The sequence below is a fragment of the Phyllostomus discolor genome, chromosome X (assembly GCF_004126475.2).
Source record: "Phyllostomus discolor isolate MPI-MPIP mPhyDis1 chromosome X, mPhyDis1.pri.v3, whole genome shotgun sequence".
NCBI lineage: Eukaryota > Metazoa > Chordata > Mammalia > Chiroptera > Phyllostomidae > Phyllostomus > Phyllostomus discolor.
The window spans coordinates 79656078-79682549 of record NC_050198.1 but is presented as its reverse complement, the minus strand read 5'-3'; the positions used below and the strand labels follow the sequence as shown (position 1 = coordinate 79682549).

The 26472-nt window shown below is 40.8% G+C and overlaps 1 protein-coding gene across 2 annotated transcripts in view; it reads right to left on the bottom strand.

Annotated features, from left to right (window-relative positions):
* Positions 1-483: 483 nt before the first annotated feature.
* OCRL (OCRL inositol polyphosphate-5-phosphatase) overlaps positions 484-26472 on the bottom strand; it is a 47643-nt gene continuing 21654 nt past the window's right edge. The window contains exons 13-24 of one of the 2 annotated variants that reach the window (XM_036017002.1): positions 25443-25554; positions 24000-24109; positions 22359-22494; positions 17458-17568; positions 16700-16865; positions 16219-16454; positions 8539-8562; positions 6282-6398; positions 4398-4482; positions 3709-3836; positions 2847-2958; positions 484-2634 (exon numbers count right to left, since the gene is read on the bottom strand). In XM_036017002.1, the coding sequence (XP_035872895.1) occupies positions 2510-2634; positions 2847-2958; positions 3709-3836; positions 4398-4482; positions 6282-6398; positions 8539-8562; positions 16219-16454; positions 16700-16865; positions 17458-17568; positions 22359-22494; positions 24000-24109; positions 25443-25554 (1462 nt within the window). In that variant the 3' untranslated portion in view covers positions 484-2509. The remainder of the gene's footprint in view (positions 2635-2846; positions 2959-3708; positions 3837-4397; positions 4483-6281; positions 6399-8538; positions 8563-16218; positions 16455-16699; positions 16866-17457; positions 17569-22358; positions 22495-23999; positions 24110-25442; positions 25555-26472) is intronic. The other variant, XM_036017003.1, reaches the window with a different exon arrangement.

The following is a 26472-nucleotide window of genomic DNA, read 5'->3' as shown; positions in this document are numbered from 1 at the left end:
TTCTTCTAACAGTGTCATTTTGTTTCTTCAATCCCCAGGATTAAAATATGGATCCTTGGCCCGCCTCTGAAAGCACCGTACCGTGACTTCTTTATTAGCCTCTGAAAATACGTGGCTACTTCTCCTGTCCAAGGACAAATATAGTGAGAATTATTGATATTCTTCTGTAAGACAGGAAATGACAGTACAGGCAGAGCTGGGGGGACTGCAGCAGTCCACTGGGACCCAGGGACATAAGCCTCCCTCCTCAGTTCTTCCTCACCAAGGTCACACTTTGAGTTCTCACACAACATACATTTATTCAGAAAAAATGCAATAAATTATAATAAAAAAGATAACACAAAATACAGAATCCAACTAGCAGCTTTGCTTAGTGACCAAGACATTTTTGAGAAATATAACAAACAATTACAGAATAAGAATCAGAGAACAGTGGAAGGGAGACTAATGCAACATTACCACATGAGCTTGAGCCGTTTTTCCCCCCTCTAAAACTATAGATGCAGAGTCCTTCCCTACCAGTTGGATCTGAATTCTTACTTCAGAGCTGCTATGGAGTAGTACATTAGAGGTCCTTAGGAATTAGCGGTTGTGGTGCTAGAGGAGGCACAGCAGGATGCAGATCTTTTATGTCTGCTCTATATCTTGTTTCCCCCACCTAGAGATTGTCTAAGATCCTCAAGCCTATGTACACCCCAGGACCAGAGCTGGAAAAAAAGGTTGAGGCAATTAAACTTAGTGCATTTACCTTATAAGGAAAGAGCTAGGATGCTGCACACAATCCCCACTGACCACATCGTTAATCACCCAAAGGGCCGAGGTTGGCAACATACCAGAAAATGCGCCCAGGACAGTCAATGCCCTATCTTTGTGTTATGACCCTGCCTGGAGTGTATAACCTATGACCACTTTCTGGCCTAGTGGAGATGACAAAAGTGTTCTGCTCACTGTCTTCCATTGAGTAAGTCAACACCCAGCCCCTAATCTATCAGATCTGTAGCTATTTGGCACCAATAACTTGACTCCTAACTAGTCTACTGCAGGATATGGACGTTTTCTTTCCCCCAAAACTCAACTTTTAATAGATGGCAGAGCCAGAGAACCATTCAGCTGTGGTGTTTTTCCTGGCTCTCTCTTTTGATGCACCAGAAGAATCAGGAGTCAATGCCCAAGACCTAACATAATGCCTGCCTGTTCAGCTCCTCAGATTTAATGGCAACAGGCAAGAATAACTGGAGGTTTTAATGAAAGAAAACCAAGAGGAAGCCAATTGCATCAGGCAGTTTTACAGTTTGTAGTTGGTGGCTGCTTTGCCAAACAGAGATTATTTTTTTAAAGGTTGCCCCACTGTCCTTGAGTAAATGTAGAGTACAGAGGGTTGTCTCAGGTGCGAGAGAAAGGTGCTTGGTTGGTCCCGCTGCACAATCTGTCTCACACACCACTGGGCAGAGTGGCTGGGAGCCAACAGGAGCTGGCTGGACAGCCCAGTCAGTGTTGATGAGGGAGGGGGTGACATCTGGTCCCTTGTATGTGAGAACAGAGAAGGGCTTCAGTACTGTTGCTGGGAGAAGGAGCAATATCTCTAGAAAGGCCTGTGTGACGTGCAGACTTGCTTTTTGACTGTGGTGCAAGTTTTGATCCATAAGTGGATTTCTAAGTGGTGGATGGGTCCCCTAGACACCCAGGGTTAGCTCTCATGTAAAATTTGAAAAAGAGAAAGGGGCAGTAGGAAGCAGGACCTGTCAAACATGAACGTTTTCACTCCTGAATACTCAAACTGCTTCCATTATGATTCTCTCACATCAGTGGGATGTCATCTCAAATAGTCCCTAATGTTCTGCTACTAAATGTGGTCCGAGACAAGAGAATATGGTTCCACCCAGGGCAGATCCATGAAAAGGTCAATGCTACAGAGACATACAGGTACCACTATGGTAGAAATGCACAAATGCATGTAACAACCACACGCAGATGGTTAACTCACTGTTGAGGACACCCAAGGAGTCACTAGCCTCACTCAGACTTCCTTTGACGTGACAGTACTAATGAGGTGGAGTGCAAAGGGGTAATCCAGGGATGGTAGGGCAAAAGTGCTTTTGAAGAAGGACTACACTCAAGTCTGAGCTATATCAAGTAGTGCTTTAAGGCCTAGAATGGGAACATCTCGGGATCTAGGCCTAGGGTGCTAAGGACAATCATGACAGCTGGGCAGGGGGCAACACCCACCCCAGATAGAGTGTAAATACAGATCTCTTTGCCTTATAAAGAGAGAACACAAAAACACCGAAATATGGTAACTTTGGCTTGGCAATATAAGTCTAAAAGTATTTTGCTGTGTAGTATATGGTAAGGGAAGGATTAGGAAACTCTTCCTTTTTTATGTCAACAGCCTCAAAATTCTGCAACAGACCCTTCCTGTGGCATAACTTTGCAAATCATTCTAAAATACTTGGTGCCCAAGATTTTCCACCTCTAGAATCTCAGGGGGTAGTTAACAGAACAAGGCTTATTAGTCTTCATCGCTCCCAAGCAGGAAACCCAGAAGGAACTGGATAGCACGCTGGCGGTCACTTGGAGTCTGTCTTACCAACAGGTTAGGTGGAGGCCTTAGGAGAAGACTGGTGAAGAGAGTAGCTAGAGGATAAGAGAAAGAAAAGGGAAACCGCCTTGTCAGATACAACCTAAGTAAAGGTTCAGGGATGGGGCTGGGGGACCAGTGGATGATGGCAGTGGGAAGGAAGTGACTGTCCTGTTCTTGGACATGAGGGATGGAATACACTGTGTACACCATACACAGACTGTCCTTACCAACACCCACCATGGCCATTCTCAGTAAGTTGTCTTACCGATCATGTTGGCACTGACGTTGTTGTATTCGGAGAATTTTAAGAGTTCTCGAAGGAATGCCATCAAGTAACGGAAAACATTTCTATGGCATCTTGGAAGCTGGGAAATCACCTGCCATTTCAAAATGGGGGTAGGCAGTGAGGAGAACAGGTAGAAGAAAGGAGGGAGAAGAGCTTAGAGTTGCCATAAAATTAGTTGATAATCCAACCTTTGCAGGACCCCATTCACCTGCCACAACTCTCCTTGATTTACTCATGACCAACGTAGTACCTACCAGGTGATAATTTCCAAGTCAGAACGGTCGTACCGTCTGACCCCTGTGCACTCAATGGCCAGGCCACACCATGATCGCACATTCACGTGTACACCTCATAAGCAGGCTGGTGTTACTCTGGGTTTTTCTGATTTCCTCATGATGAGAAATGGCAGGTCCCCATGGCATCTGCCTAGTTGAATAGTTTAATCTGTGATGTCATTTAGCATGGGTGGGAGCTCCTCCCAATACTCACTAGTCCAATTCAAAGGTATTTTCAGCTATTGTAACACCAAGCAGACAAAAAGAATGAAGGCCCACGTGTAGTGTCAGCCAGAACCCCATGTATGATCGGCTTCAGCCACCTTACGCCAGAGTAGAGGTATCTACCCTACCCAATGGCCAACCAGAAGATGGTGCAAAATATAACAGGAAATAACACAACATAAAATGCTCAGGGTTCCAACTCTCAATGTTGGTGTCAAGCCATGAAAAACAGATCCAGACTCATCCTACCATGTAGCTGGCTTCCCATCTGGCTTTGTAAATCCACGATTTCTCTATGGGAGAACCTGCCCCAAACACATCTTCAGAGCAATAAAACTCACCTGTCTGCAGACCCGGGGATCCTGAGCAGAGTCGAGGCATCGCTGATACAGCTCATAACAAATGACGGGCTCTGGCAGGGCCTCCAGGAAAATGAGCAGTGCTTCAGCCACAGAGTGATTACTGCCAGCTGGAGGGACTTCAGTCAAGGCAAAGAAGGGTATACAGACACCTGATTTGCTTCCCTCCTCAAGCTCCCACACTGATCTAGTTAGGGTGTGATTATTTTATTGGTCCATGTATGTGGCAGCTGAGTTGTTATAAAATTGATCAGACTCTTAGGAGGTTAGGCCCAACTTGTGTGTCCGGGGACTACAGGCTACACAGTGACAGTCCACACTGGATCAGTCCTGGAAACTAGTCCCATCCTCCTCCCTGTCACAGTGACAGCATGTGGGGTAGTAGAAATGATCAACTGCCTGAAGCATGACAGTACCAGTGCTGTGGGTCCTATTTGCCATGGTTATTAAAAGTCATTGTTATTTATCTCGTTTTTCAGTAAGAGTCTGATACAAAGAAAGGTCAGATTTTCCTAAAAGAAACTGAAAAACAATTGTATAGTAAATGACTACCTTATAATAAAAGACAGTTATGCCAAAAAGATGGAAGCACACAAAAATCAAATGTAGGTGGGAAGAAGAGCTTGGCCAACTACTCATCCAGCTTCATAAGCCTTTGTCGAAAAGGATACGGATTGTCTCAGGAATGCTGGTATCCAGGCAGTCTATGATCTGCTGTAACTCTTCCTGCATTCCAGGCGTTTGGAACAGGTCCTCCTACCAAAGGGGTCAAAAGGAATGGAACAAGGTAAGATAAACACTCCCAAGGTTCTAAAGACCTCCCAGGGAGCAGGAGAGCAGCAGGAAGTAAAGGGAAGGGTGGTATGCACATTCCTGATTGGGAATGGAGGTGTGACAACAGTGCCTGTTCTCTTATCATCTCTATGGTTTGCGTCAAATTTTATTTCAAACCAGAAAGTTATCTTCAAAGGTTTTAGCCTGTACTTGATACAGCAGGGGACTGGATGGCTGGATCAGGAAACTGGGTGTTCCCACTTCTAGCCTGCTGACAGGGTAGAAGGCAGAGTCCAAACAGTGCAACCACATTCAAACACTGATACAGGTATTACCCACTTTTTGAAAGCTCATGTTATGCCACTTTTTCATGAAAGACCTACATAAGTACCTATTTTTACTAAACGAAAGCAATCTGAAGAGAATTTTTGTTTGTATGAAAAAAAGTGAACTAGCATTCAGTGTTTGCTTTGCAGCAAGCCATCACATAGGCAGGGCACACCCCGAACAGCCAGAGGAGCCCTGCCAAGCTCGTTCCCCAAAAACCACACTCGGCATCTCAGCATCAAGCCACCACAGTTTTGAACTGCGCCTGTGAGCATCTGCTTTATCTCCATTTATTTTGTGCACTCCTGGTTTTACTATACACTAGTGGTATTTTGGGTTTGACGTGTTATTTGTTATGATTTGGTATCAGGGGTGTCCCACTTGCAGTCTGCATGCAGCCCAAGATGGCTATGAATGTGGCCCAACACAAAACCGTAAATTTACTTAAAACATTATGAGATTTTTTTGTGATTTCATGTCACAATGTATTTAACGTGTGGCTCAAGACAACTCTTTTTCTTCCAGTGTGGCCCAGATGCCAAAACATTGGATACCCTAGTGTCATTTTGGGGATCTGGGAACACTCAAAAATATTTTCATATAAATTAACGGTAACTGCTTTTACACCATTTTGGCTTAAGAAAGGTTTCATAGGAATGCTCTACTTCTGGATAGTGGGAGACCTATATTATGGAATGCTGGGACAGGAGTAAATGGCATGTCCATGGCAAACCTTGCTCTCAACTTCTACTATTCTTCAGTAGGTAAGGCAACATTGCCCTTCAATTTGGTCCCAAGAAATATTTCTGTTTGGGGGAATAGGTTGGGGGTGATTAGTATATTAGGTAGGATATAAAAGAAAAATGAGGACCAAATTTAGAAAATGGGCTTGAAGTTTGCTTTGAACTTTGAGATCTGCACTGCCTGTGTGACAGCTAAAACGACATAACAGACTCAGGTACGCAGTGTGGTCCAGGAGAAAGCCTGTGTAGCCGGGATGCAGGAGCACAGGGTTTAGGACCCAGCTCTGACACCATGCTCATGCCCTGATCCTAGGTAAATCAGGTCGCCTGCAAGCTGTAGCTCTCACGTTTGTCAACAGGGATACTCTCCTCTGCCCAGGCAATCTGACAGTGCTGCTGTGTGGAGGTAGCTTGGGAGAGTTGAAAGCTCTATAGCTGGGGTGTCAAACTCATTTTCATCGAGGGCCACATCAGCCTCATGGTTGCCTTCAAAGGGCCGAATGTAATTTCAACTCCTTAAAGTTGAGGAGTAGTTACATTTATACAGTCCTAAAATTATACTTGGTCCTTTGAAGGCAACTTCGAGACTGATGTGGCCTCCCCGGTGAAAATGAGTTTGACACCTCTGCTCTATACTGATGTGAGGTATTATCGTTTCTCACTTGATTCATACACCTTCCAAAGTTGCAGGGCAAGCCCACTCTCACTTACCTGGTGACAGGCATTTCTGGACAAGTGATCTACCAGAAGCCAGATCTCCTTGGGGACCTGAAGGGGTTTCTCACTGGTGCCTTCATCCAAGGGAACCATCTGCAGGAGGGATTTCTCCTAAGAGATGAAATTCTGTCTGTAACTTATCTCCTTCAAATTCTGCTTAGTTAACTGAATACAGCATACCAAGAGCCAGAAACACTATGAAAAGTGTTAGATTCTCCTGAGAGAATCTAAAAGGAAAAACCAGAAGTGACATAAGTTGGGTCAATAACTAAATATGAACTTGGACACTGGGGGAATAAACTCAATTGTCTTATGTTTATATAGTCAAATATAAATTATATGAAAAAGATGTCTGAAATGGGTTAAAAGGCATCTGGATGTAGTCTTCAGAAAAATCCTAGTGGAGAAAACAGTGACCAACTTTACTGCGTCTTCTCCCCATCCTCCACATCCAGCTTAAGGTCATATATTATGTATGTTTAACTTTAGGAAATTCCCTAAATTCCATGCACAACCCCCAGCAGTAGCTTTAAGGGAAAGAAAAGAAACATTTTACTACTTCCAGAGATTGTGTACACTAGAGCAGAGCGAAGGGCTCTTCTTAACATTATGTTCTTCAATAAGTACTGGTGACCTTTTAAAGACACTCTTTCTAAGGGGATGAGAAAGAGAAGGAAGTATGACAATAGCTGGTTCCCATTTAAAATCTATTTTTTTTCACATTGATTTTGCTTTTCTTTCTTTCCCCAGGCTTCTATCACTTGATATTCCTGTTTCCTAGAGCTACCAGAACTTCTATCAATGGCTCATCCTCTAACTTCTTTCTGGTTGCGAGTATTAAATCTATCATCCTTTACATGATAGCTGAGCCAAAACCCTGTCTATAATGCACTCTGTCCGCTTTCTGGACCAAACTCAACACGTACAAATTCTTTAGCAGATGCCACCAAACTTACCATATATAAATTATTCAGCATTGATTCAAGTACTTATAAAAAATATCTGACACCCAATTGGTACTTTTCCCGTACTCAGTCCTTAAGGCAACACAAGGTACTGTCCAAGATGAAAAGACAGAACATGGCCTGCTATTAATGGGAAATGGGCTGGAAAGCAGAACCTTCACAATCCTTGGTGGTTTAAAAAGGTTAATAAAATGTCAGTAGGTTATATACATCATCCACTATCCACTTTCAAAGTCATGTATGATAATACAAAATGTCACACTTGTGTCTCTGAAGTCTGGAGAGAGATCATGCGCAAGAAACAATACTTTTTAAAAAGTCCACAAATTATCCAGAACTCTGATTTTCAAAGGGGAACCAGGCACACTTTGTCTTCCTTTAACAAGACACATTTGGTGCCTGATAAGCCCACACATTGTAATGTTACTGCTAATAACTAAAGCACAAAAACCATAACTATGCCCTCCTCAGCATGAAAATGCCTTAATCGCACCAAATAAGAAGGTCACGTTGGATACTGTATGAAAGTGCTTTACCAATATTTTTCAAGCCCATGTTTCTTTGCTGATAGCCCCTTGTGGAACCAGGCACTCTCCAGGTGGGAGAGGTGGAGGAACATTTCACTAGGTTCCTCCACTGGGCTTTCAGCAGACTTGGGTTCTACGTCCTTCTGCCCCACACTCCTGACACCCCTGATGTCAGGAGCAGTACAATTCTAGTGAGTTTTTCCATTGTGCTGGGCCTTAGTTGCCTCATCAATAGAATGCAGAAAACACCCAACCCTGTTTGAAGGCAGAGAGCTGGAGCAGATAATCCCTTATGAGCTCATTCAGCTCTATGATTCTATTCTTATGCTCTGTTTCTGGCCATATCTGTGTATTCTTTTGGGAATTAATCACTATTATCACTCACCCCAAATCACTCCTAATGCATGAATAATCCACTGCTGGTTTTACTACTATTGCAAATGGAGGACAGCTAAATGGTACCTTTCCTCTATCTCGTGAGCTTTCAGATTCATCAGATAACTCTTTTGTTTTTTTCTCACTTCAAAAACACAAGTCTGGACCCTTGAGTCCTACTGCTTTTATGCCATGGGTCCCAAAGACTTGAGCAGTACACTAATTATTTTCCCTGTGCTTTAGACACACTAAAAGCCACCTTTGGGGGGTTTTCACGGAGTCAGAGATCTCTGATATGGGGAAGCCTAGGGACAAATTCCAAGGACCACAGTTAAATGTTAATCAAGCGCAGGGAAATGCATAACCAGCAAGATATTGCATTACCTTTTCTAGGAAGCTGTCTTCTTCCTGAGAGCAGAGCAAGAGAAGAAAGTCATTGACAGATAGAAAATGATTAGAATTAATTTACAGAATTGGAAACAGATCAGTATTATTAGCACTCAACTAGCTTACTAGGTACATATGCTTTGAACAGTTTTAAATTCTTCAAATAAATGATTGTCGAAATGGACCACATTCTCTCCTATGCCAAATTCTCTGTTACATAAAATTTTTTGTGCAGTTTGCTGAGACTATCAATCAAGAAACATTCATGTGCAGTCCTACAGTTCTGTGCCCTTTGACAGCTGCTAGCTGACCCAGTCAAGTGCCCATGGATGTTTCCTTCTCACGTGTTGCTTGGAGGCAGGCCCCACCACTGTGTTCTGCAGCTTCTCACTTCACCCTTCACCCTAATGCTGCTTTGATGGAGGAATTTGGTTGTGAGCCTGCTGGTGGCCGTTCAGAGGGAGATGGTAGGTTTCTGTCCTCTCTCAACAGTAATTCTTCTCACCCTAGCCAGCCACACTTCTTTCTATCTCCTCTGTACCCACTCTCCGCCTCAGAGGCCCCAAATACAGAGGCCCCTCTCAAATGTAAATTAATTTCATTTCAGATCTTTGTGGGCCAGAATATCCATCTTTATCTATCCCCTGTTGTGTTATCCTATAGGGTGTAAGAGGAAAGAGAAAAGCGGGGGGGGGGGGAATGCACTGAATTAAGAAGCTTTTTAAGTGTCTCTGTCTTTTGTGCTGTTATTAAATCCAATAACAACAGCAACAGTGCCTACACCACCGGCACTTAGGGAGCCTCTGCCATGCACTGAGAACAGTGCAAAGTAGTATCATTCCCATTTTACAGATGAGGAAACTAGGGCTCTAAGAGGTTAAATTATTTGTCCAAGGTCACATTATTAGGTAATAAGTGGCAGAATTGGGATTAGAACTCAGGTCTGACTCCACAGTCATTACCCCTGTGCTCCCTTAGACAACTTAAAAAGGACAATCAGACTGCTTCTTGGACAGAGAGGCAGGGAAAGCTGGGAGAATGTATTCCACTCCACAGCAGGCTGAGGACAGTGCAAAATCCTAGTAACAAGCAGCATAGTTGGTGGAAAGAGTACAGGCATTGCTGTTAAGACAGTCCTGGGTACAGATCTCTGTTCTGCCTCTTATTAATTTTGTACAGACCTTAAGTAAGTTACTAAACTTTGTAAAGACTCAGTTTTTCATCTCTAAAACAGGGATTATAATATTTACCTCAGAGGGTCAGAGAAGCAGCCTAAACCCACGGGTGGTGGGATAGTGGCCAGAAGAAAGCCTGGGTCCCTCAAAGTTCCTCATATTCCCCAGCAACTCCCAACTGGAATCCTCCCAATCTCACCACAGGCCACCAAGAACTTGAGTATAAATCCCATGGCTAAGGTCTGATAGTAAAAGGAGAAATGTGATCTTGCTGTCAGGAGATATGCTGAAGGATGAGGGAGTGGGGGAGTTATGTGTTCTTTGCCATTTCAAGTGGAAATGCTGAGTGCATTTCCCCCAAATAACTATGATGTATGGTGGGTAGGTTGTTAGTCTTATTAGATACATTATGAATTAAACATTCTTTTGTGGGTTTACCTGGACTTTTAAATACCACATATAACATGAAATAAAAATAATCAGAGTAAGTGTTTTGTAAAGTATACAGTGTTTATAATTACAATACATTTTAATGTCAAAGTTAATTCTGAGTGCCAAACATCTAATTTAATAGTTTTAGAGCACAACTTTTTAAAAAATGTAGACTATTTAGTAACAAATAGACAATCCACCTGACAAACTCCATTTTGACTCCCATAAATGCTACACAATATGGTGAGTAAAACTGGGCAGAGTTTTATATATATTTATTTATTTATATAAAATTTGTATATATGTGATTTATATACAGAGTATATATATTTACATATACAATTTGTATATATATGTATATATAAGTTATATATGCTTACATATACTATATATAATTTTTAAAAGATTTTTATTCATTTATTTTTAGAGAGAGGGGAAGGGAAGGAAAGAGGGAGAGAAAGATTAATGTGTGGCTACCTCTCACGTGCCCCCTACTAGGGACCTGGCCTACAACCCAGACATGTGCCCTGACTGGGAATTGAACCAGTGACCCTTTGGTTTGCAGGCTGGCGCTCAATCCATTGAGCTATGCCAGCCAGGGCTAGGCAGGGTTTTTATATATTAACCTGTCAAACCAGGCCCTCAAGGCAGTTTTCTTTGAACAGTGACTACTAGCAGTACAAGGGGCTGTACTAATGCCTTTTCAGGGTGGGGAAGATGAGAAATGAGGCTACAGAGGACAAAGACATGGTACCTGACTTGAGTTTATAACTGAGTTGGGGTGAGGAGTCCAGAATTTATGGCCTGATATTATCATAATTCACAAATATGAGTTCTCAATAAATGTTCAAACAAATAAACAAACAAAACAGCGTTCAAATGAAGGAGAGGTAGTTTTCACTTGTGTCAGGGGACATTTCACAATGGAGATGGGACCTAACTAGCCCTTAAAAGACTCACAGGGTTTTAGAGGGTAGCAGTGGGGTGAGAACATTCCAAGCGTAAGAGGCAGAAATAAACAAAGGTGTAGAGAAGGTAAATCATGGGGTTTGACTAGGGAAAATTTAGTCATTGGGTTTGTGGGGAGCATGGGGAGGTGTTGAGAAAAACAGTGGGATATAAATCTGAAAAGGTATGCTGCAGTCAGATTTTGGGGGACCTTGAATAACAGGTAAAGCAATTTCTATTGCATTCAGCAGATGTGGGGGAGGCGGTGACTACCTTTAAGCAAAGAAGTGGCAGTCCCCAAAGATGTATTACAGAAAGATCAATCTGACAGCCCCAAAGAAGAAAAATGCAAGATTAGGCATATAGAGGCAAAGAGGATGTCAAAAGGCTATCAAGGTATGTCAAGCAGGAGAGAGTAAACACCTTAACTAAAAATCAGAAAACAATATATTTTTTTAAAAAAATGAATGTATACCCAACAAAACATTTTGAAAGATTCATCAAAAGAACCGTGATTAGGTGGATAGTAGATTTACACTGGGAGCTGGCAATAGGCATAGAGTAGATGTGAATTACAGTTATTTTAACACTAGGCTCAAGTCTGAAAATAGAAGCACCACTTAGCCCCCACTAATATACAGCATACTCCTAAGGTTACTGTTAATTACTTAGTGCAACTGACCTGCCCACTCTCTGCAAAAGGCTATAGCGCTACACCATCGATCACATTAAAAAAGGGAACCTAGCTCAGGATTTCCCCAGTGGGGCAACACTGGCACACAGCAAATGTACTGCAAATCATTCTGTACCCCAACACTCACCCTTAGAGAAATTTTCCCAGTAGTAAATCCAGCCAAAATAATGTAAAAGAGTCATTGAGAGGCAGAAACACATATTTAAAAATTTAAAGCAGAAAACTGAATGAATACTAAAGTTCTAGAAAGGAATACTTCATGTGAAATTAAAGAAAAGAAACAAAAACCATATACCTGACAGGGTAAGAAATGGGTGGTAAGATCAGTAATACCAACAAAATACCTAGTATAGAAATCACTGGAGATGAATTAACCACCAAGTTGCTACTATTATTTTAATTTTTTTATATTGTTTTCCTAATACACATGTCCCCAAGCAAATACAGTTCGTCCACCCATCCCTCAATTTTTCTCATCCCTGTATTTACAAATCAAACTTTTAGCCCTGGCTGGTGTGGCTCAATGGATTGAGCATGGGCCTGTGAGCCAAAGGATTGCCAGTTCGATTCCCAGTCAGTGCACATGCCTGGGTTGTGGGCCAGGTCCCCAGTGCGGGGATGTGTGAGAGACAACTGCACATTGATGTTTCTCTCCCTCTCTTTCTCCTTCCCTTCCCCTCTCTTGAAAAATAAATACATAAAATCTTAAAAAGAAACAAATGAAACCTTTAACCAGATCTAGAGCATTCAAATCTGGTCTCCTCTCCATTAATTAGTCCAGTCTACAAACAACACAGGAATATTCCTCACTGTGTCACTTTACAGGCTCATACCACTCCTGCTGGTTCTACATGCCCTCTGGCTCTAGCATAAACTCATCTGTTGACTTAGAGACTCTCTATCCCTTGCCCCCTCTCTATCTAACCAGCTCTACACACTTCACTCTTCCCAGAGAGTTCTTGTAATTTTTCACTTTCACCTTCTAACCTTAATTTGCTATGTCACTTATGCCTGGAAGAGCCTGCTCACCTAATGTATTAATACACGTTTCTTAAATACTTGAACTTGACTCAAAATACTTCTATGACAAACCCCAAAACACTTTCCTAGTCTACTTTATTCTTATGTACTGAACTAATTTCTAGTTATGTTAATGCTACATGAATGAAATATTCATTAAAGCCAAAATAGCCTGATTCTGAGACTGATTTTTATAGAGATTAGCTGGTTAATCAATAAGCTTTTATAGCATATAAGGGCTTGAGTAAACAGCACAGGAAAGGAATCTATTGTTAATACAAATTATAAGCTCCATAACTCTCATTCTAAATGACATTCCAAAATATTGACTTCTCAAACACAGTGGACACTAGCCAGTAAAGGTGGTTAATGTTTAGATTATCTCTAACCAAACTCCCTATTAACTTTGATTTAGAATTTACCCATACTGTACAAGTGAATATACTATACATACTGTAAATTCATCACCACTAAATTTCAAAACCCACGTAAACTCTATAATACTTTGTATCCAATGTGTAATGAATAAATATAGGTGATTATATGCTAATTATATGCTAGTTAATAAACCAAAAAAGTCCATCTTAATTCTGGGAAAGAATAAAGATAATTATAGATTCTCCTCTGTTTGCCACTGGGACTAATCCCAACTATTGTAGGAGTGGCAAAGTGACTGTCATTGAGATGGGTGGAAAGAATGAAAAAGACTTATGCCAGCTACTGAATTCTGCATTTGGTGGGAAGAAGGTGTGGTACAGGAGTCTCTCTGCACCGGCATGTAGGCAGTCAACACAGGCACTGAACTGAGTTCTGGTTTCACTAAAAATTTAGAGCAAATAATACAAAGAGGACAGGTACCATCATTAATAGCACAGTCTCAGAGGAGTTGAAATATCTTGGGTTTTGGAAGAAACAAACTAAGAAAGCATTTCAGAAGGGCAAAATCAAAAGCAGGAATAGTATTATGAAGGGGGTACAGATAATGTTCGATTTCTTGCTTACTGCTCCACACTGATATGGATGATTTCCTCATTAATGAAACACAGGAATTTAATAATGCCAAAATGCAACAGGGTATGAAAAGAATCAGAACTCCAAATCCTACACAATAAAAGCTTTAAAACAATAAAGAAATGATGACCACACACATACAATGTAATAAGAACTTAGCAATTTTGTAAAGAAAAAATGATCAGGGATCTATTTTTTTTTAAACCTAAATCATTTGTGCATAAAAAGAAGGAATGGGCTTCATACGGGGCCATTAACTTCACTAAAGAGTTTGGCTACTTCCTATTCATGATCAAACATGGTTAAACTACCTGATAATATTTTAAATAAAATTTAAAAATTTTATGCTGGTTGAGCCTCCTTTCAGCCACTTTAATATGGGACAATTACAGCAAAGGGTATTATAGTGCTTTTGCCAACTCTGACCAAAAGGTAGGTTCCAGTTTACTGGAAATAAGGTCGGAGGAGAGAGTTTAAAGGGATAAGTTTAAAAAATTACCAAGAGGAAAGAAACATATACAGAAAATGGTGCATTTTTGACTGGGCAAGTGTCCTGGACTCTTAAAAATATTCAATACCACTAAAGAAAAAAAGGGGAGACCTATTCTACTCTAAAAGAGGCTGAAGAGACCTCACCAAATGTATTGTATGAATCCAGATTGGGTTTTGGCTCTGAGAAAGCTACAAAATTCTTGAGACAACAGGAGACATCTCAATATGGACTGCCTAGTCTTCTGAGACACAAAAGCTGAAAAAAACCTGAAAAATGGTGTTTGGGATATGAAATAGAGGGTATAAAAAAAGGAAAAACAACTTCATTTAGAGCAGCAGTACCCAACCTTCTTGGCCCCAGGGACTGGTTTCATGGAAGACAATTTTTCCAGGGACTGGGGTGAAGATGGGGGCAGGGTGGGGAGTGGATAAAGCTTCACTTGCTCACCTCCTGCTGTATGGCTCGGTTCCTGACAGGCCACAGGCCACTAGTGGTCCGTGGCCTGGGGGCTGAGGCTCCTGATTTATAGTATTTTCTAAAAGGTTAAATATTAAATTTGAAAGACAGGTTTATGGTGGTAGAAGAAAAAACAAGCACCATAAAAAATAACAGAATGTTAGCATATGAATTTCTGAAGAAAATGGTTCTCTCTTGAATAGAGGTAATATCCTCAGTCATGAGGGCTCTAGGGAAACAACTATAATTCCAAGAAAGAATGCTGGGACTTAACTCCAGTGTTTTAATCTGCCCTCTGAGTCATAGCTAAAACAATTCCATGGCAACAGAACAGAACACACTCAGACAAGCCAGCAGCCTGCCCATTGGCCCAGCCCTCTGGTGAGACATATGATCACTGCTCTGGCCAGGGCAAAAGATCAAGGGAATTCTAATGGTACTGATAACATATGGCTCTCACGTCACCTAGTTTTCCTTGGGAAAAAAATCAAGAATACATTTTAATAGCCTAACAAGGTCTGCACACAAATACAACAGTACATTCATTTAGAAGAAAACTTAAGAAGATGAGCTTGTTACTAAATCAATTTCTGTTACTAAAGATAATACAGTAGTGTGGTGGTTATCACATTCACATCACACTAAAGATAATACAAGCATTTCCTCCATAAGGGCACTAATATTACAGCTTAGTGACAGGGAAGGAAAATCCTCCTTCTTTCCATTCTTGAGTCACATTAAACATGTATGAAACTTCCGGGCACATTATAATCTTCTGGAATGTTGATATGTGCAGATTCCTGGGCCACACACCCTGAGATTCTGATTCTGTTGCCAGAAGTAGGGTGAGGGACCTGTACCTGTGTGACAACCCCCAGGGCTTCTGAGGTTCACATATAGGTCTGGGCTGCAGTAAGCAGGCAAGTTTTACTTAAATTAGATAAGATACAGTGAGCAGCTGCAGACTGGAGGTCAGAGAATCTGGGTAATTGATGTGTCACTAACTATTCCCCTTTGGGCAAGTTCCTGTCTCTGTGCCTCAGTTTTCTCATGTGTTTACTGAGCATAATAATACTGCCTCTTCCACCAACTGTACCTCACACACATGCCACTTTATGCAAGTGACTTAGAAATATGAAGAGCGTAACAAACAAGCATTCTATCTTTGAGAAGGGAACCTTTAATCTAATTCAGTGAATTTAGTATCATCTATTATATTCCTGACAAGAGCCAATAACATTACCGTTTCCTCTTTCCTTTCAGGCACAATCTAATGAAAGCAGTGCTCGAGCAAGTGACAGTCTTACTCTTATTTATCACATGACAACTCCCCCTCCCCACCCCGCCCCCCACCTGACAAAAAAGAAAGCAAAGAGACAATGGGGACATTACTTAATTATTGTGAAAATTTTATCTAAAGGAGGTTCATGTCTTGAAATGTTTCTTACCAAGTCTATGAGTTTGGTAACAGGAACTTCTCGGATTGGTCTTTTCATTCGACACAAAGCCTCTAAGGATGTACCAAAACAACTCGGGAGGTAATTTCCACTGATGGTCAAAAAGTAGTCTTTGCCTCGATCCAGGTGAAGGACAAGAATATCTTCAATTTTATCTTCCCCTGAGTTTAGAATGGTCACAGCATCTTTGCTGACATACACATCAAGGGAAATGTCCACTGTCTCATCTGAAATGTGAGATGACACAGGGTAAGACAAATTTCCAATGGAAAAAAATGGAGATGAGAACTAACAGAAGTGTCCTCTAAAAAATCAAGTGACAAAGGGGAGACTGGACAAACAAAAGAGGTATCCCCAATATAATGACAGTGAAGGTAAGAGACATGTGGTTAGAAAACAAGAAGTTAAACAAAGGGAGGAGATATGAGGAGGTAGTACATGCAGCAGAGACAACGGTAAAGGAAAAACTCACTTGGCTCCAAGTAGCCCTCAAAAGGTTCAGCCCGAAGCCATGGCTTGCAGTATTGGCTGTCATTAAGTTTGGGGATGAAAGAAAAATGGCAGGGAACCTGTCCATTGTTGCTGATCTGGAACTTCTCCTTTTGTAGTTGCCGAAACTTCACATTCTCAAACACAAACTGGGGAATAACAGACAGACACAAACATGCATCACTAGTAGGGGAAGTCAGTCAGTTGGATTATTCCATAGAAAATAGGAATAAAGAATGAGGTCATTATTAACCAGGTGCACAACTGTCGTATACACTCACCGCTTCAGCCAGCTGTACACCATCCCCTCATAGATTATTACACTCATACCAGCAGAGGAGAAGTTACACAGGTTTTGCTAGTTCTCTAGGCTACTCTGATTGTTCCTGGTTGGTCAGATATGACTTAGCCAGAAATTCTAAAATAGTAAATAAGAGTGGCTAAAATCTGAGGGCTTATTTTGGGCCAGGTGCTGTTTTAAGAGCTTCGCATGTCTTAACTTGTGCAATCCTCACAACCACCCCTTTATCCAGAAAAGGAAACTGTGGCTTTGAAAGGGTAAGATACTCGCTTGTGGTCATAAATATGCTAGACGGCACTGCTGCAATTGGAATGGAGGCAGTCTGCCTTCAGCAGACACAGTCTTCACCACTTTGCCGTGTCACCTTCTCTGAGTCACCTGATTTTCCCTGTGCTAAGCACAACGGGCAGCAGAAGGTGCTGCTGTTTGTTTTTGCTCACCTCCCTCCTGCTGAGTTCTAAGGAAGGAAGGAAATCATTTTCCATTCTGTCCATGATGCGTACAATATCTTCAAACACTTTCCGATACCTCTTTTCATCGACAACCTTTACCTGAAAGAAAACAAACCTTCTTTTCAGTCTTACATGCTCCTACCTCATCTTCTTGTAAGGTTACCTAACAATTAAAATATCATTACAGCAATCATTTCAAATAAACTCTAGTTCAAACAACACCTTCGAACACTTTCTGATATCTCACTCCATCCAAAACTTTTACCAGAGAGAAAACAGACCCTTATTTCAGTCTTATGGGATCTCACGTTGAATATCTCTAGGAGTCTAACAATTTTTAAAAGGTCACTAAAGCAAACATAAATTAAACTAAGCATTATAGAATCACACACTTTAAGATAAAGGTAAGGTTAACTGGTTAACTTCCTAGAAAAGATAAACATCTGTGTTAAGCTTGACAATAATAATAAATATTTGGGGAGAATATTTTCTTGTTCCATGATTGTTTGGTGGTGGAGAAAATGTGATGATTCTGCAACATGATTTCCTGCATTGTACAAAATGACAGTGTCAAAACATACCTTTTCCTGTTTCTAACAATGATCATAAAGTGTTGAAACGGCAGAAAAAATTATTAAAGCATTTAACTTTATTAGCTGCTATTCACAATGCCAAGAATCATAACATCAATGGTCAGATTAAATGTAATGATAAATGTAGGTTAATAAATGGAGCCCATGGCCATTTTAGAAAAGGGCTGACCCAAAATATCCTACATTAGACTAACAGCATGATAACAGACAACTCATCCTGACCAAGAGGTCAAAAATCCTCCCATGTGACACAGCACTTTCAGCTTCCTGATGTAGCTATGTTTTTTCACTAGTAAAACTTCATACAAATTGCTGTAGCTGATGTGGCTCAGTGGACTGAGTGCTAGCCTGTGAACCAAAGGGTCGCCAGTTTGATACCCAGTCAGGGCACATGCCTGGGTTGCATGCCAGGTCCCCGGTAGGGGGCACATGAGAGGGAACCACATAATGATGTTTCTCTCTCTTTCTCCTTCCTTTCCTCTCTGTCTAAAAATAAGTAAATAACATCTTTAAAAAAGACTTCATATAAATCAATGCCAAAAATGAACATAATTAACACAGCATTTGAACTTATTGAGATCCCAGTTTCTTTTTTTTAGAATAGAAAACTTCACAAATACAACATGAAGGCAGTAAAGGCTATACATCAAACTTGGAAAATAAAAACACCAAAGCTGAGCAAACATCTCAGAGACTGGGGAAGTTATACATATCTGAACCATAACACTTGAGAACTGAGGAAGCCATCGCTAGTGTCACCGGGGTCCATACTACACTGTAACCTCAAGAGGAATGTTATACTTTTTAATACTTTTACAAAACTTTACTACTTTTTATTTCAAAAACTATTTTACGTGTCATCTTATATTCACAACCACCTGTGAGGCTACCAAAGCAAAGATTCTTGTTCTTTTCGTTTGTTTGTTTTTAAAAGAGGGAGAGAAACATCAATGTGTGGTTGCCTCTCACACATCCCCTACTGGGGACCTGGCCTGCAACCCAGGCATTTGCTTTGAATGGGAGTTGAACCAGTGACCCTTTGGTTCACAGGCCCTCACCCAATCCACCGAGCTACACCAGCCAGGGCAGATTCTTTTTTTTTTAAGATTTTATTTATGTTTATTTATTTTTAGAGAGGGAAGGGAGAGAGATAGAGAGAGAGAGAGAGAAACATCAATGTGCGGTTGCTGGGGATCATGGCCTACAACCCAGGCATGTACCCTGACTGAGACTCAAACCTGCGACACTTGATTCTTATTCTGATAGCTAAGAACCTCACAATACTAATAGATCAGCTGAGCTGCTCACCACCACAGTTAGTACCAGAGGTGATACCTGAACTTCTAGTTTAAGACCCTTTCCAAAATACCCGGTGTGCAACAGGATCAACTCAGGTAGGTCTTAAAAATGCAGATACCTCAGGCTACTGATAAAAATCTCCAGGGCTGGAGTCCACGCACCTGCATCTAAAAAGCTCTACGGGCAATTCTTATGTACACTGAAGTCAGAGCCAATGCAACAGATCCCATTACCAAGTGCAGGAATGGGAACCCTATCTCAGCTTAGTTTCAGCCAGTGCAGAGCAAGTCTTCTGAAGTTAATCAGCCACTGAGCACTTGGTCCCTTTGTTAACAGTCACTGATGCCAATAGTGGTATAATTATAATGTGGTTTTTTAAGCCTCTAATCATAGCATGCCTAAGAATCCAAAATATGGGATGGTTTACTCAATAAAAATCAAAGCTTTCTCAGTGGGTTATCATGATCACAGTGCTTAATGGCACATTAAAGACAATGAAGGAAAAACGTGATAGAATGCCACCACCTGATAAATCCATTGCAGAAAAGAAAATTAATTTTTTAATGTTTTAAAATACTTTTTAACAGGTTTTATTTATTTATTTACTTTTAGAGAGAGGGGAAGGGAAGGAGAAAGAGAGGGAGAGAAATATCAATGTGTGCTCGCCTCTTGTGCGCCCCCTACTGGGGACCTGGAGTGCAACCCCAGCATGTGTCCTGACTGGGAACTGAACCAGCGACTCTTTGGTTAGCAGGCCCACGCTCAATCCACTGAGTTATGCCAGCCAGCCAGGGCAGAAAAGGAAATGATTCACAAAATTTGGAATTAAGAAGAAAGCACAATGAACAAGATACTTATATAATAAAGGATAGCTCTCCAAAACACACCACTGAATTTTTTTTTTAAAAGCAAGTTGCAGACCAACACATACAGTATGGGACCCTTTATGATATATACACACCAACATACCAAATAATACTATATTATCTGCGGGTAAAGAGAAAAGTATATGCAAACGTCTAGAACTGTGTCCAATATAATAACCAGTAGCCACATAAGGACCTTTAAATTACTTCAAAGTAAACAGAACTGAAAATTCAGTTCTCTAAGTCATGCTGGCCATACTTCAAGTGATCAACAGCTGCCTGCAGGTAGTTGCTACTGTAGTGGACAAGAGAGATTTACAACATTTCCACCATCATGGAAAGACCTATTAGACAGTGCTGGTCTAGTGGTTGGCCTAGCTGGGAGTTAGGGGTTTGAACAAAGGTGGGAATGAGGTGATAGAACAGGAACTGAAAAACTTCAGACTTATCTATAAATTTTGCTTAAATATTTTTAATTTTAAAGAGAAAGCACTTTGGAATTCCTGTGTAATTTAAAAAGTATTAAAAGCTAGAAAACTTGACCTTTATTAAAGATACATAAAATACACAGAAAGCATGGAAAAATTAAATATCTTGCTGGGAGCTCTGTATTAATATGTATGCAGTATTCCAAATAGTCCAAAGTTCTGAAAAGAAATACAAACATATCTGAAGGCCTATCTAGTCAGTAAGTTCTTTGGAACTATAGAAGCATTGTGGGGGTAGGAGAAAGAGCATCTGTAAGGCCTGGGAGTTTGAAACAGACTTAAGATTTGAATCTCAGCAATTCTTCTAGTTGAATGCTCTTAAAGAAGCTATTTAAATGCATTGGCTCTCCATTTGCTCATCTGCTAAATGAGAAATATTTAACTCAAAGCATTGTCAGGAAGAGTAAGTGAGATGTGTGTAAATTGCCTTGCACAGTCCCTGGCACATACTACCTATATTTGAGGAACATTTACTATTATTATTCATTATTATTTTAAAATTTCAAAATGTGCAAAAGTCAAATCATGAGTACCTCAATAAAAGTGTATCTTAACCTTACTAACCCTCATAAGTAGATACATTTTGTCTCCATTTTGTAGAGGAGAAAACTGAGGCACAGGAATGTTACACAAATTTTCCATGGTTACACAGAAAGTGGTTGAGCTGGGACACAAATCTAAGCAGTCTAACTATAAAGCCCATCGTATCAAGCACTGCACTATACAGATTCTGACAGATTACATGACTACAGGTCTGGAAAATCTACAAGAAATAATCTAAATGTACTGGCTGTAATAAATCAACACAATTCCAAGATAGAACCTGCATGCTAATAACAGCTAGAATATAAATGTGAAAACAAAAACTTTCTTCACGAGAGACTCGAACAACAACAACAAAAAATAACTAACTGACCATTAATCCAGACCAGGATACAAAGGAGTTAAAGAAAAACATAAAAACCTGTGTTCCTACATGGGAAGACTTCACTGTAGGGCTGACAATATGCTTCTTAAGGGATATACAAAATTGGTTGTATTCTGACCAGTCTGTGCTTTTGCTCCTGCTGTTCCCACCCCTCCATCTGGAATCTCTCTCCTGGTGCTTTAGCTCTTTACTATTTATCTGATGAAAAGCTACCCATCCTTTAAAACAGGGGTGTCAAACTCATTTTCACCGGGGGCCACATCAGCCTCACAGTTGCCTTCAAAGGGCCAAATGTGATTTTAGGACTGTACAAATGTGACTACTCCTTAACTAGGGGCAAGGCGTTCAGTGCTGCCACCAGGTAGAAACAAGGTGCTAGGCTGGATAAAACAAGGTGGAGGGCTGGTTTTGGCCCACAGGCCTTGTGTTTGGCACCTGTGCAAAACCTAGTCTCTCTTTTTTATGTATAAGGACTTTAGGAGGCTAAGGTTACTACCGAGCCATTATGTAGCATGAGAAACATCTGTGTCACTTAAGAGCCACAGACACAGCATTTAGGAGGGTTAAGGGTACTAACTTCTTGATGCAGCAAATGACTGTTTGGTTATGGAAACATTTATGACTCAGGGAATTGTTGATCTATTCTGAGTTTAAATAATGTCCTAAGAATAGATACTTAACACACAAACAAATGAATGAAAAAACAAGTGTTTACCCCAATATGGAAGAGGGCGCTAACAGGCTTGTGGTCACTGGTTTTCAGCTCCATGTGACTCCGGTAATGAAGCTGATTAACATTTGTTCCTCTCCAAAGAATTCGGTCACACCAGGCTGGAACCCGACATTTCCCGCTGCAAATAAAGAAAGGAATTATAATGAGAACATACCATGCAAGAATGTAATACCTGCCACACTGGTTCAAACCTGGGTTAAGCCCTCTTGTTATACACCTCTCCTTCCTTAACAACCCAAGTATATTCCCTACTACACTGCAAGCTCTGTGAAGGGATTGTGTCTGCTTGTTTGCCACTGAATTTCCAGCCCATAGCACAGTGTCTGTTGCAAAATAGGTGTTCAGTGAACACTTATCTAATGAAATAAATGGTTCTCTTAAAGTTAGGATTACATCTTCAAAAAAACTGCCCTGGGGGAAAGTATGATAGTACCTTCTTAAATATCCTCAGAAAGTCAAATTATATTCAGAACATGTCCTCTTCCTTTGCTCTATAAACTGTAATGATACTTCACAACAGCTAGACAACTAATAAAATCCAAAAATCCAATCCTATTTTCCCAGGCTGGGCTTAATCTCTGGAGATGAGTAATTGGATTTCTCCTTTAAACTTGAACTTTTATGGGCAAGTGTAAATTCTTCTAATAGAAATGAACTAACACCTAAGCACAGAAGTCTGAACACGTTAAGAGCCCATAGAATAGCAAGGGTTGGCAAAAAGCCCACTTAGTATTCCGTTAAAATAAGCAACGCCTTGTACACCTTACCCAGAAGGTGACACAAATAAGTTATCAGCAGCTCTACAACTGACTCGCAAGTCAGGTGAGTGGAAGAAACAGGCCAAGGGTAGAGATCTTCTGTCAGTGTCACTTTTCACTTTCTGACCAGCTCCTGTGGACCACAGACTCCTCCCACCCCATCCTAGTACTCTGAGTGTAAAGAAGCTAAATATGCCCAGGGATTCTCTCTTGCAAGCTTCTGGGCTCAGCCAGGTAGGGAACCACAGGAAACAAAGAAAGAGACCATAGGTGGAAGACAAATAGTTACCAGAAATATGCCAATGGCACTGTACTGGGGGTAATTAGGAAATCAAAGGGCCACCCCAGACAGTGGGTCTTAGAGTTCTCTGGCAACTGCAGATGGTGGGCCCAGGCATCAGTATTTTTTAAAGTTCCTAGAAGATCCTAGTGTGTATTCGGGATTGAGAACCACTGTGCTTCAAGAACTTTCATGGCTCTTTGTTTTCATCTTCTGGTGTCTCAAGTCAAATAGTTAAGAAATCACTTAGAAAAAAAAAACACTGGAACAGGGCAATAGGTAAGGAAGTAGGGGTAAGATCACGAAGGTCATAATCTAAGCAAGTCTGCCCGGGTGACCAAAATGACGCACTGCAAATAGCCTGTAAAAATTCAGCAGCCCTGATGTAGAAATTATGCTTTTTAAACATATGCTCACCTTTGAGTACACATGAATAAATTTTTTTCTACAACAGCAGTGAGCCTTCGGGGTCTTTTATTTCTGCTTCTGGCATGATCTAAAAAGTTCCTAGCCCTTCTCCGAGATGGAGGGACAGAAAAAGATCAGGCCTTACTCCACTCCACAAGGAGGTTCTTGTTACTTTACCTGGAATCCCATCGGTCTGTTTTAGAGTCATACTTATAAGTGGGGATGAACTTGATTTCCCCTTCAGTGAAGTCAACAAAAGCTTTTTTCTGTGTGCGTTGAATATTTAGCTAGAAGTAGAAAGAAGCATCACGTTACCAGGGTAGCACCCTTAATGTAAGCGATCAGCCATTTCTAAGTAGCTAGTTCCATAATAACCTTTGCAACTGTCAGATATACAAAAAATTTCTTACCTTGTAAATTAAATTATGCCATTTCTATATCACCCAAACTCATCAATAGATATGATACTCATTATGAACACACTGCTAATTATTTATTGGTAATAGCAGTCAAAGAAAATGGAAAAATGAAATCTGAATAATCCTCAATTCCCTGAAGGTGGACAAGAACTATCTAGTACAATTTTACTTAAAAAAAAAAAGGCACACAAAAGTTGAATGGGTAATTCCAAAAGTCAAATTCAGTGAATAGCTACAGATTGATCTGAAAGTTTTCCTCACTCAAATATTTTACCAGAATTATATAAGACTAACAATTTATTCCAACTGTACCCCTTTTGGATTCAGAATAGAGGAAGCCATGGACAGAAATTCACTAGCCAACCTCAGTATGAAGGAAGACACAGGCAAGAAAGGCTCACTAAAAAAAAACTATTCTATTGTAAAACACCTGAAATTTGACAATATGAGAACCTTGAAAATCTCCCATAAGGATTTAAAGACATTCAAATCAAGTTGAAACATTTTCTTCCCTCAATAAGAAGCATTCACTTTCAGTATCCGTATCCATAGGTAAAGCAAAAATTCAAGTCACGTGCTAGGTTGAGGTAAATTTACAGAAAACTAGGTCCCTGAATATCAAGTTCCACAGAAATGTTAACCGAGTCAATGCTTTCCTGGCAGGTTTTAACATCTATAACCTAGCTTGCTTCAACTTCTCAATCAGTTCCCATTAAACCAGTCTGTTATTTGTCCCAGACAAACTTTTTCTGTGCTTCCCAATCCCTTCACAGGGCCTCTCTTTTACCTCCAAGCTGTTGCTGAGCCTGCCAAATAATCATAGAACAGCTTTCCCTGTTCCATCTGCCAAACCACATGAACATGGCTGAAGTCCCACTTCCTCCAGGAAGTGTTCTCCAATTCATTCCACCCATCGTTGAACTCACTGACACAAATCTCTTCTTGACAAAGACTTAATGAATAAACTTGATATTTACTTTTTATCACTAACACTACCTCCCCTCCTGCCATCTAAGTACTTAATAAAAGTAGTGCCAACCTTGTGTGTATTTGCCGCGTCACTTAGTCATACTGTTTCCCAACACAGGGAGACATTTCCATCTATTCCTAGAGTAAGGCACACCTCCCACTTGTCTATGTCATAAACCTAACAATTTATCTGCTATCTAGGAAAGTACCTACAAAATAAAAATTTACTTACCTGGTCAAATTTCAGGAGTCTCTGAAGATCATTCTTGTTGATAAGACTCTTCACTTCACTGGCATCAGGCATGCAAAGTCTATAGTTCAAATCGCCCAACCAGATGACAACACTGAGTATCAAGAAATATATGGAAGGAAGTAGCCATAATCAGCACAAAAATCAATCACAGAATGAGAAAAGAAAAAACAGGTAGGTTACTGACAAGGATTTGTTTATTACTCTCCCACCAGGGGTGGAACCTGTAACTATCCTTTGGGGGCAAGGACTATCAACACCTGAAAGGGACTAGGGATTAAAAAATAGGTGGGAGGACAGGCACAGCAAACATGAAGAACAAACATGGGGACATAATACAGTATACGTATGGGATTCAGAAGCCAAGGAGTTAACTGCCTGAGAAAAAGTATGCAGTTTATTTCCTGGACTAGCTTCAAACTTTTGCCTGGCTGCTTGCCAGGTCTCTAGAGGAAGCAAATCTGAACGTGTTCTGCCTCTACGAGCCCTGACATTCTGCAGACTCTCCACTAAGGTCTGCATGGTCTGAACAACACCACCTCTCCCAGGCAGGGCTCACTACAAAAAGTGGGTCCATGGCTTGGTGCTGTGGCCAATCTGTCTACCCCTGCCCCAGACCTGCACTCCAAATCCCAGGCAGAAAGGAGGCTGCAATACACTGGGATCTACAGGCTCCCATGATACTCAGGCTCCCAATAATACCAACAAGCCCCTAAATGTACTGAGAATCCCACAGGGAAGATCCTGAAATTACCACACCAAAACCAATTCTCCTATGAGCTATCTCAAACACTGAATGAGTCCCTTTGCCAATCTCAAGTGTAATACGAAATTTCTGGAATCCTGGGGAAATAAATTTATGGAACTTCAGGGCAACTTTATGACCATTAATGTCAAGGCCTTGACATTACCACTGTGAAGCATAATTCCCTATATACCTAACTGCTGACACAATATGGAAGCAGGCCAACATCCCTCTCCTTCCCTACTCTTTCCTCAATTACCCTACTCT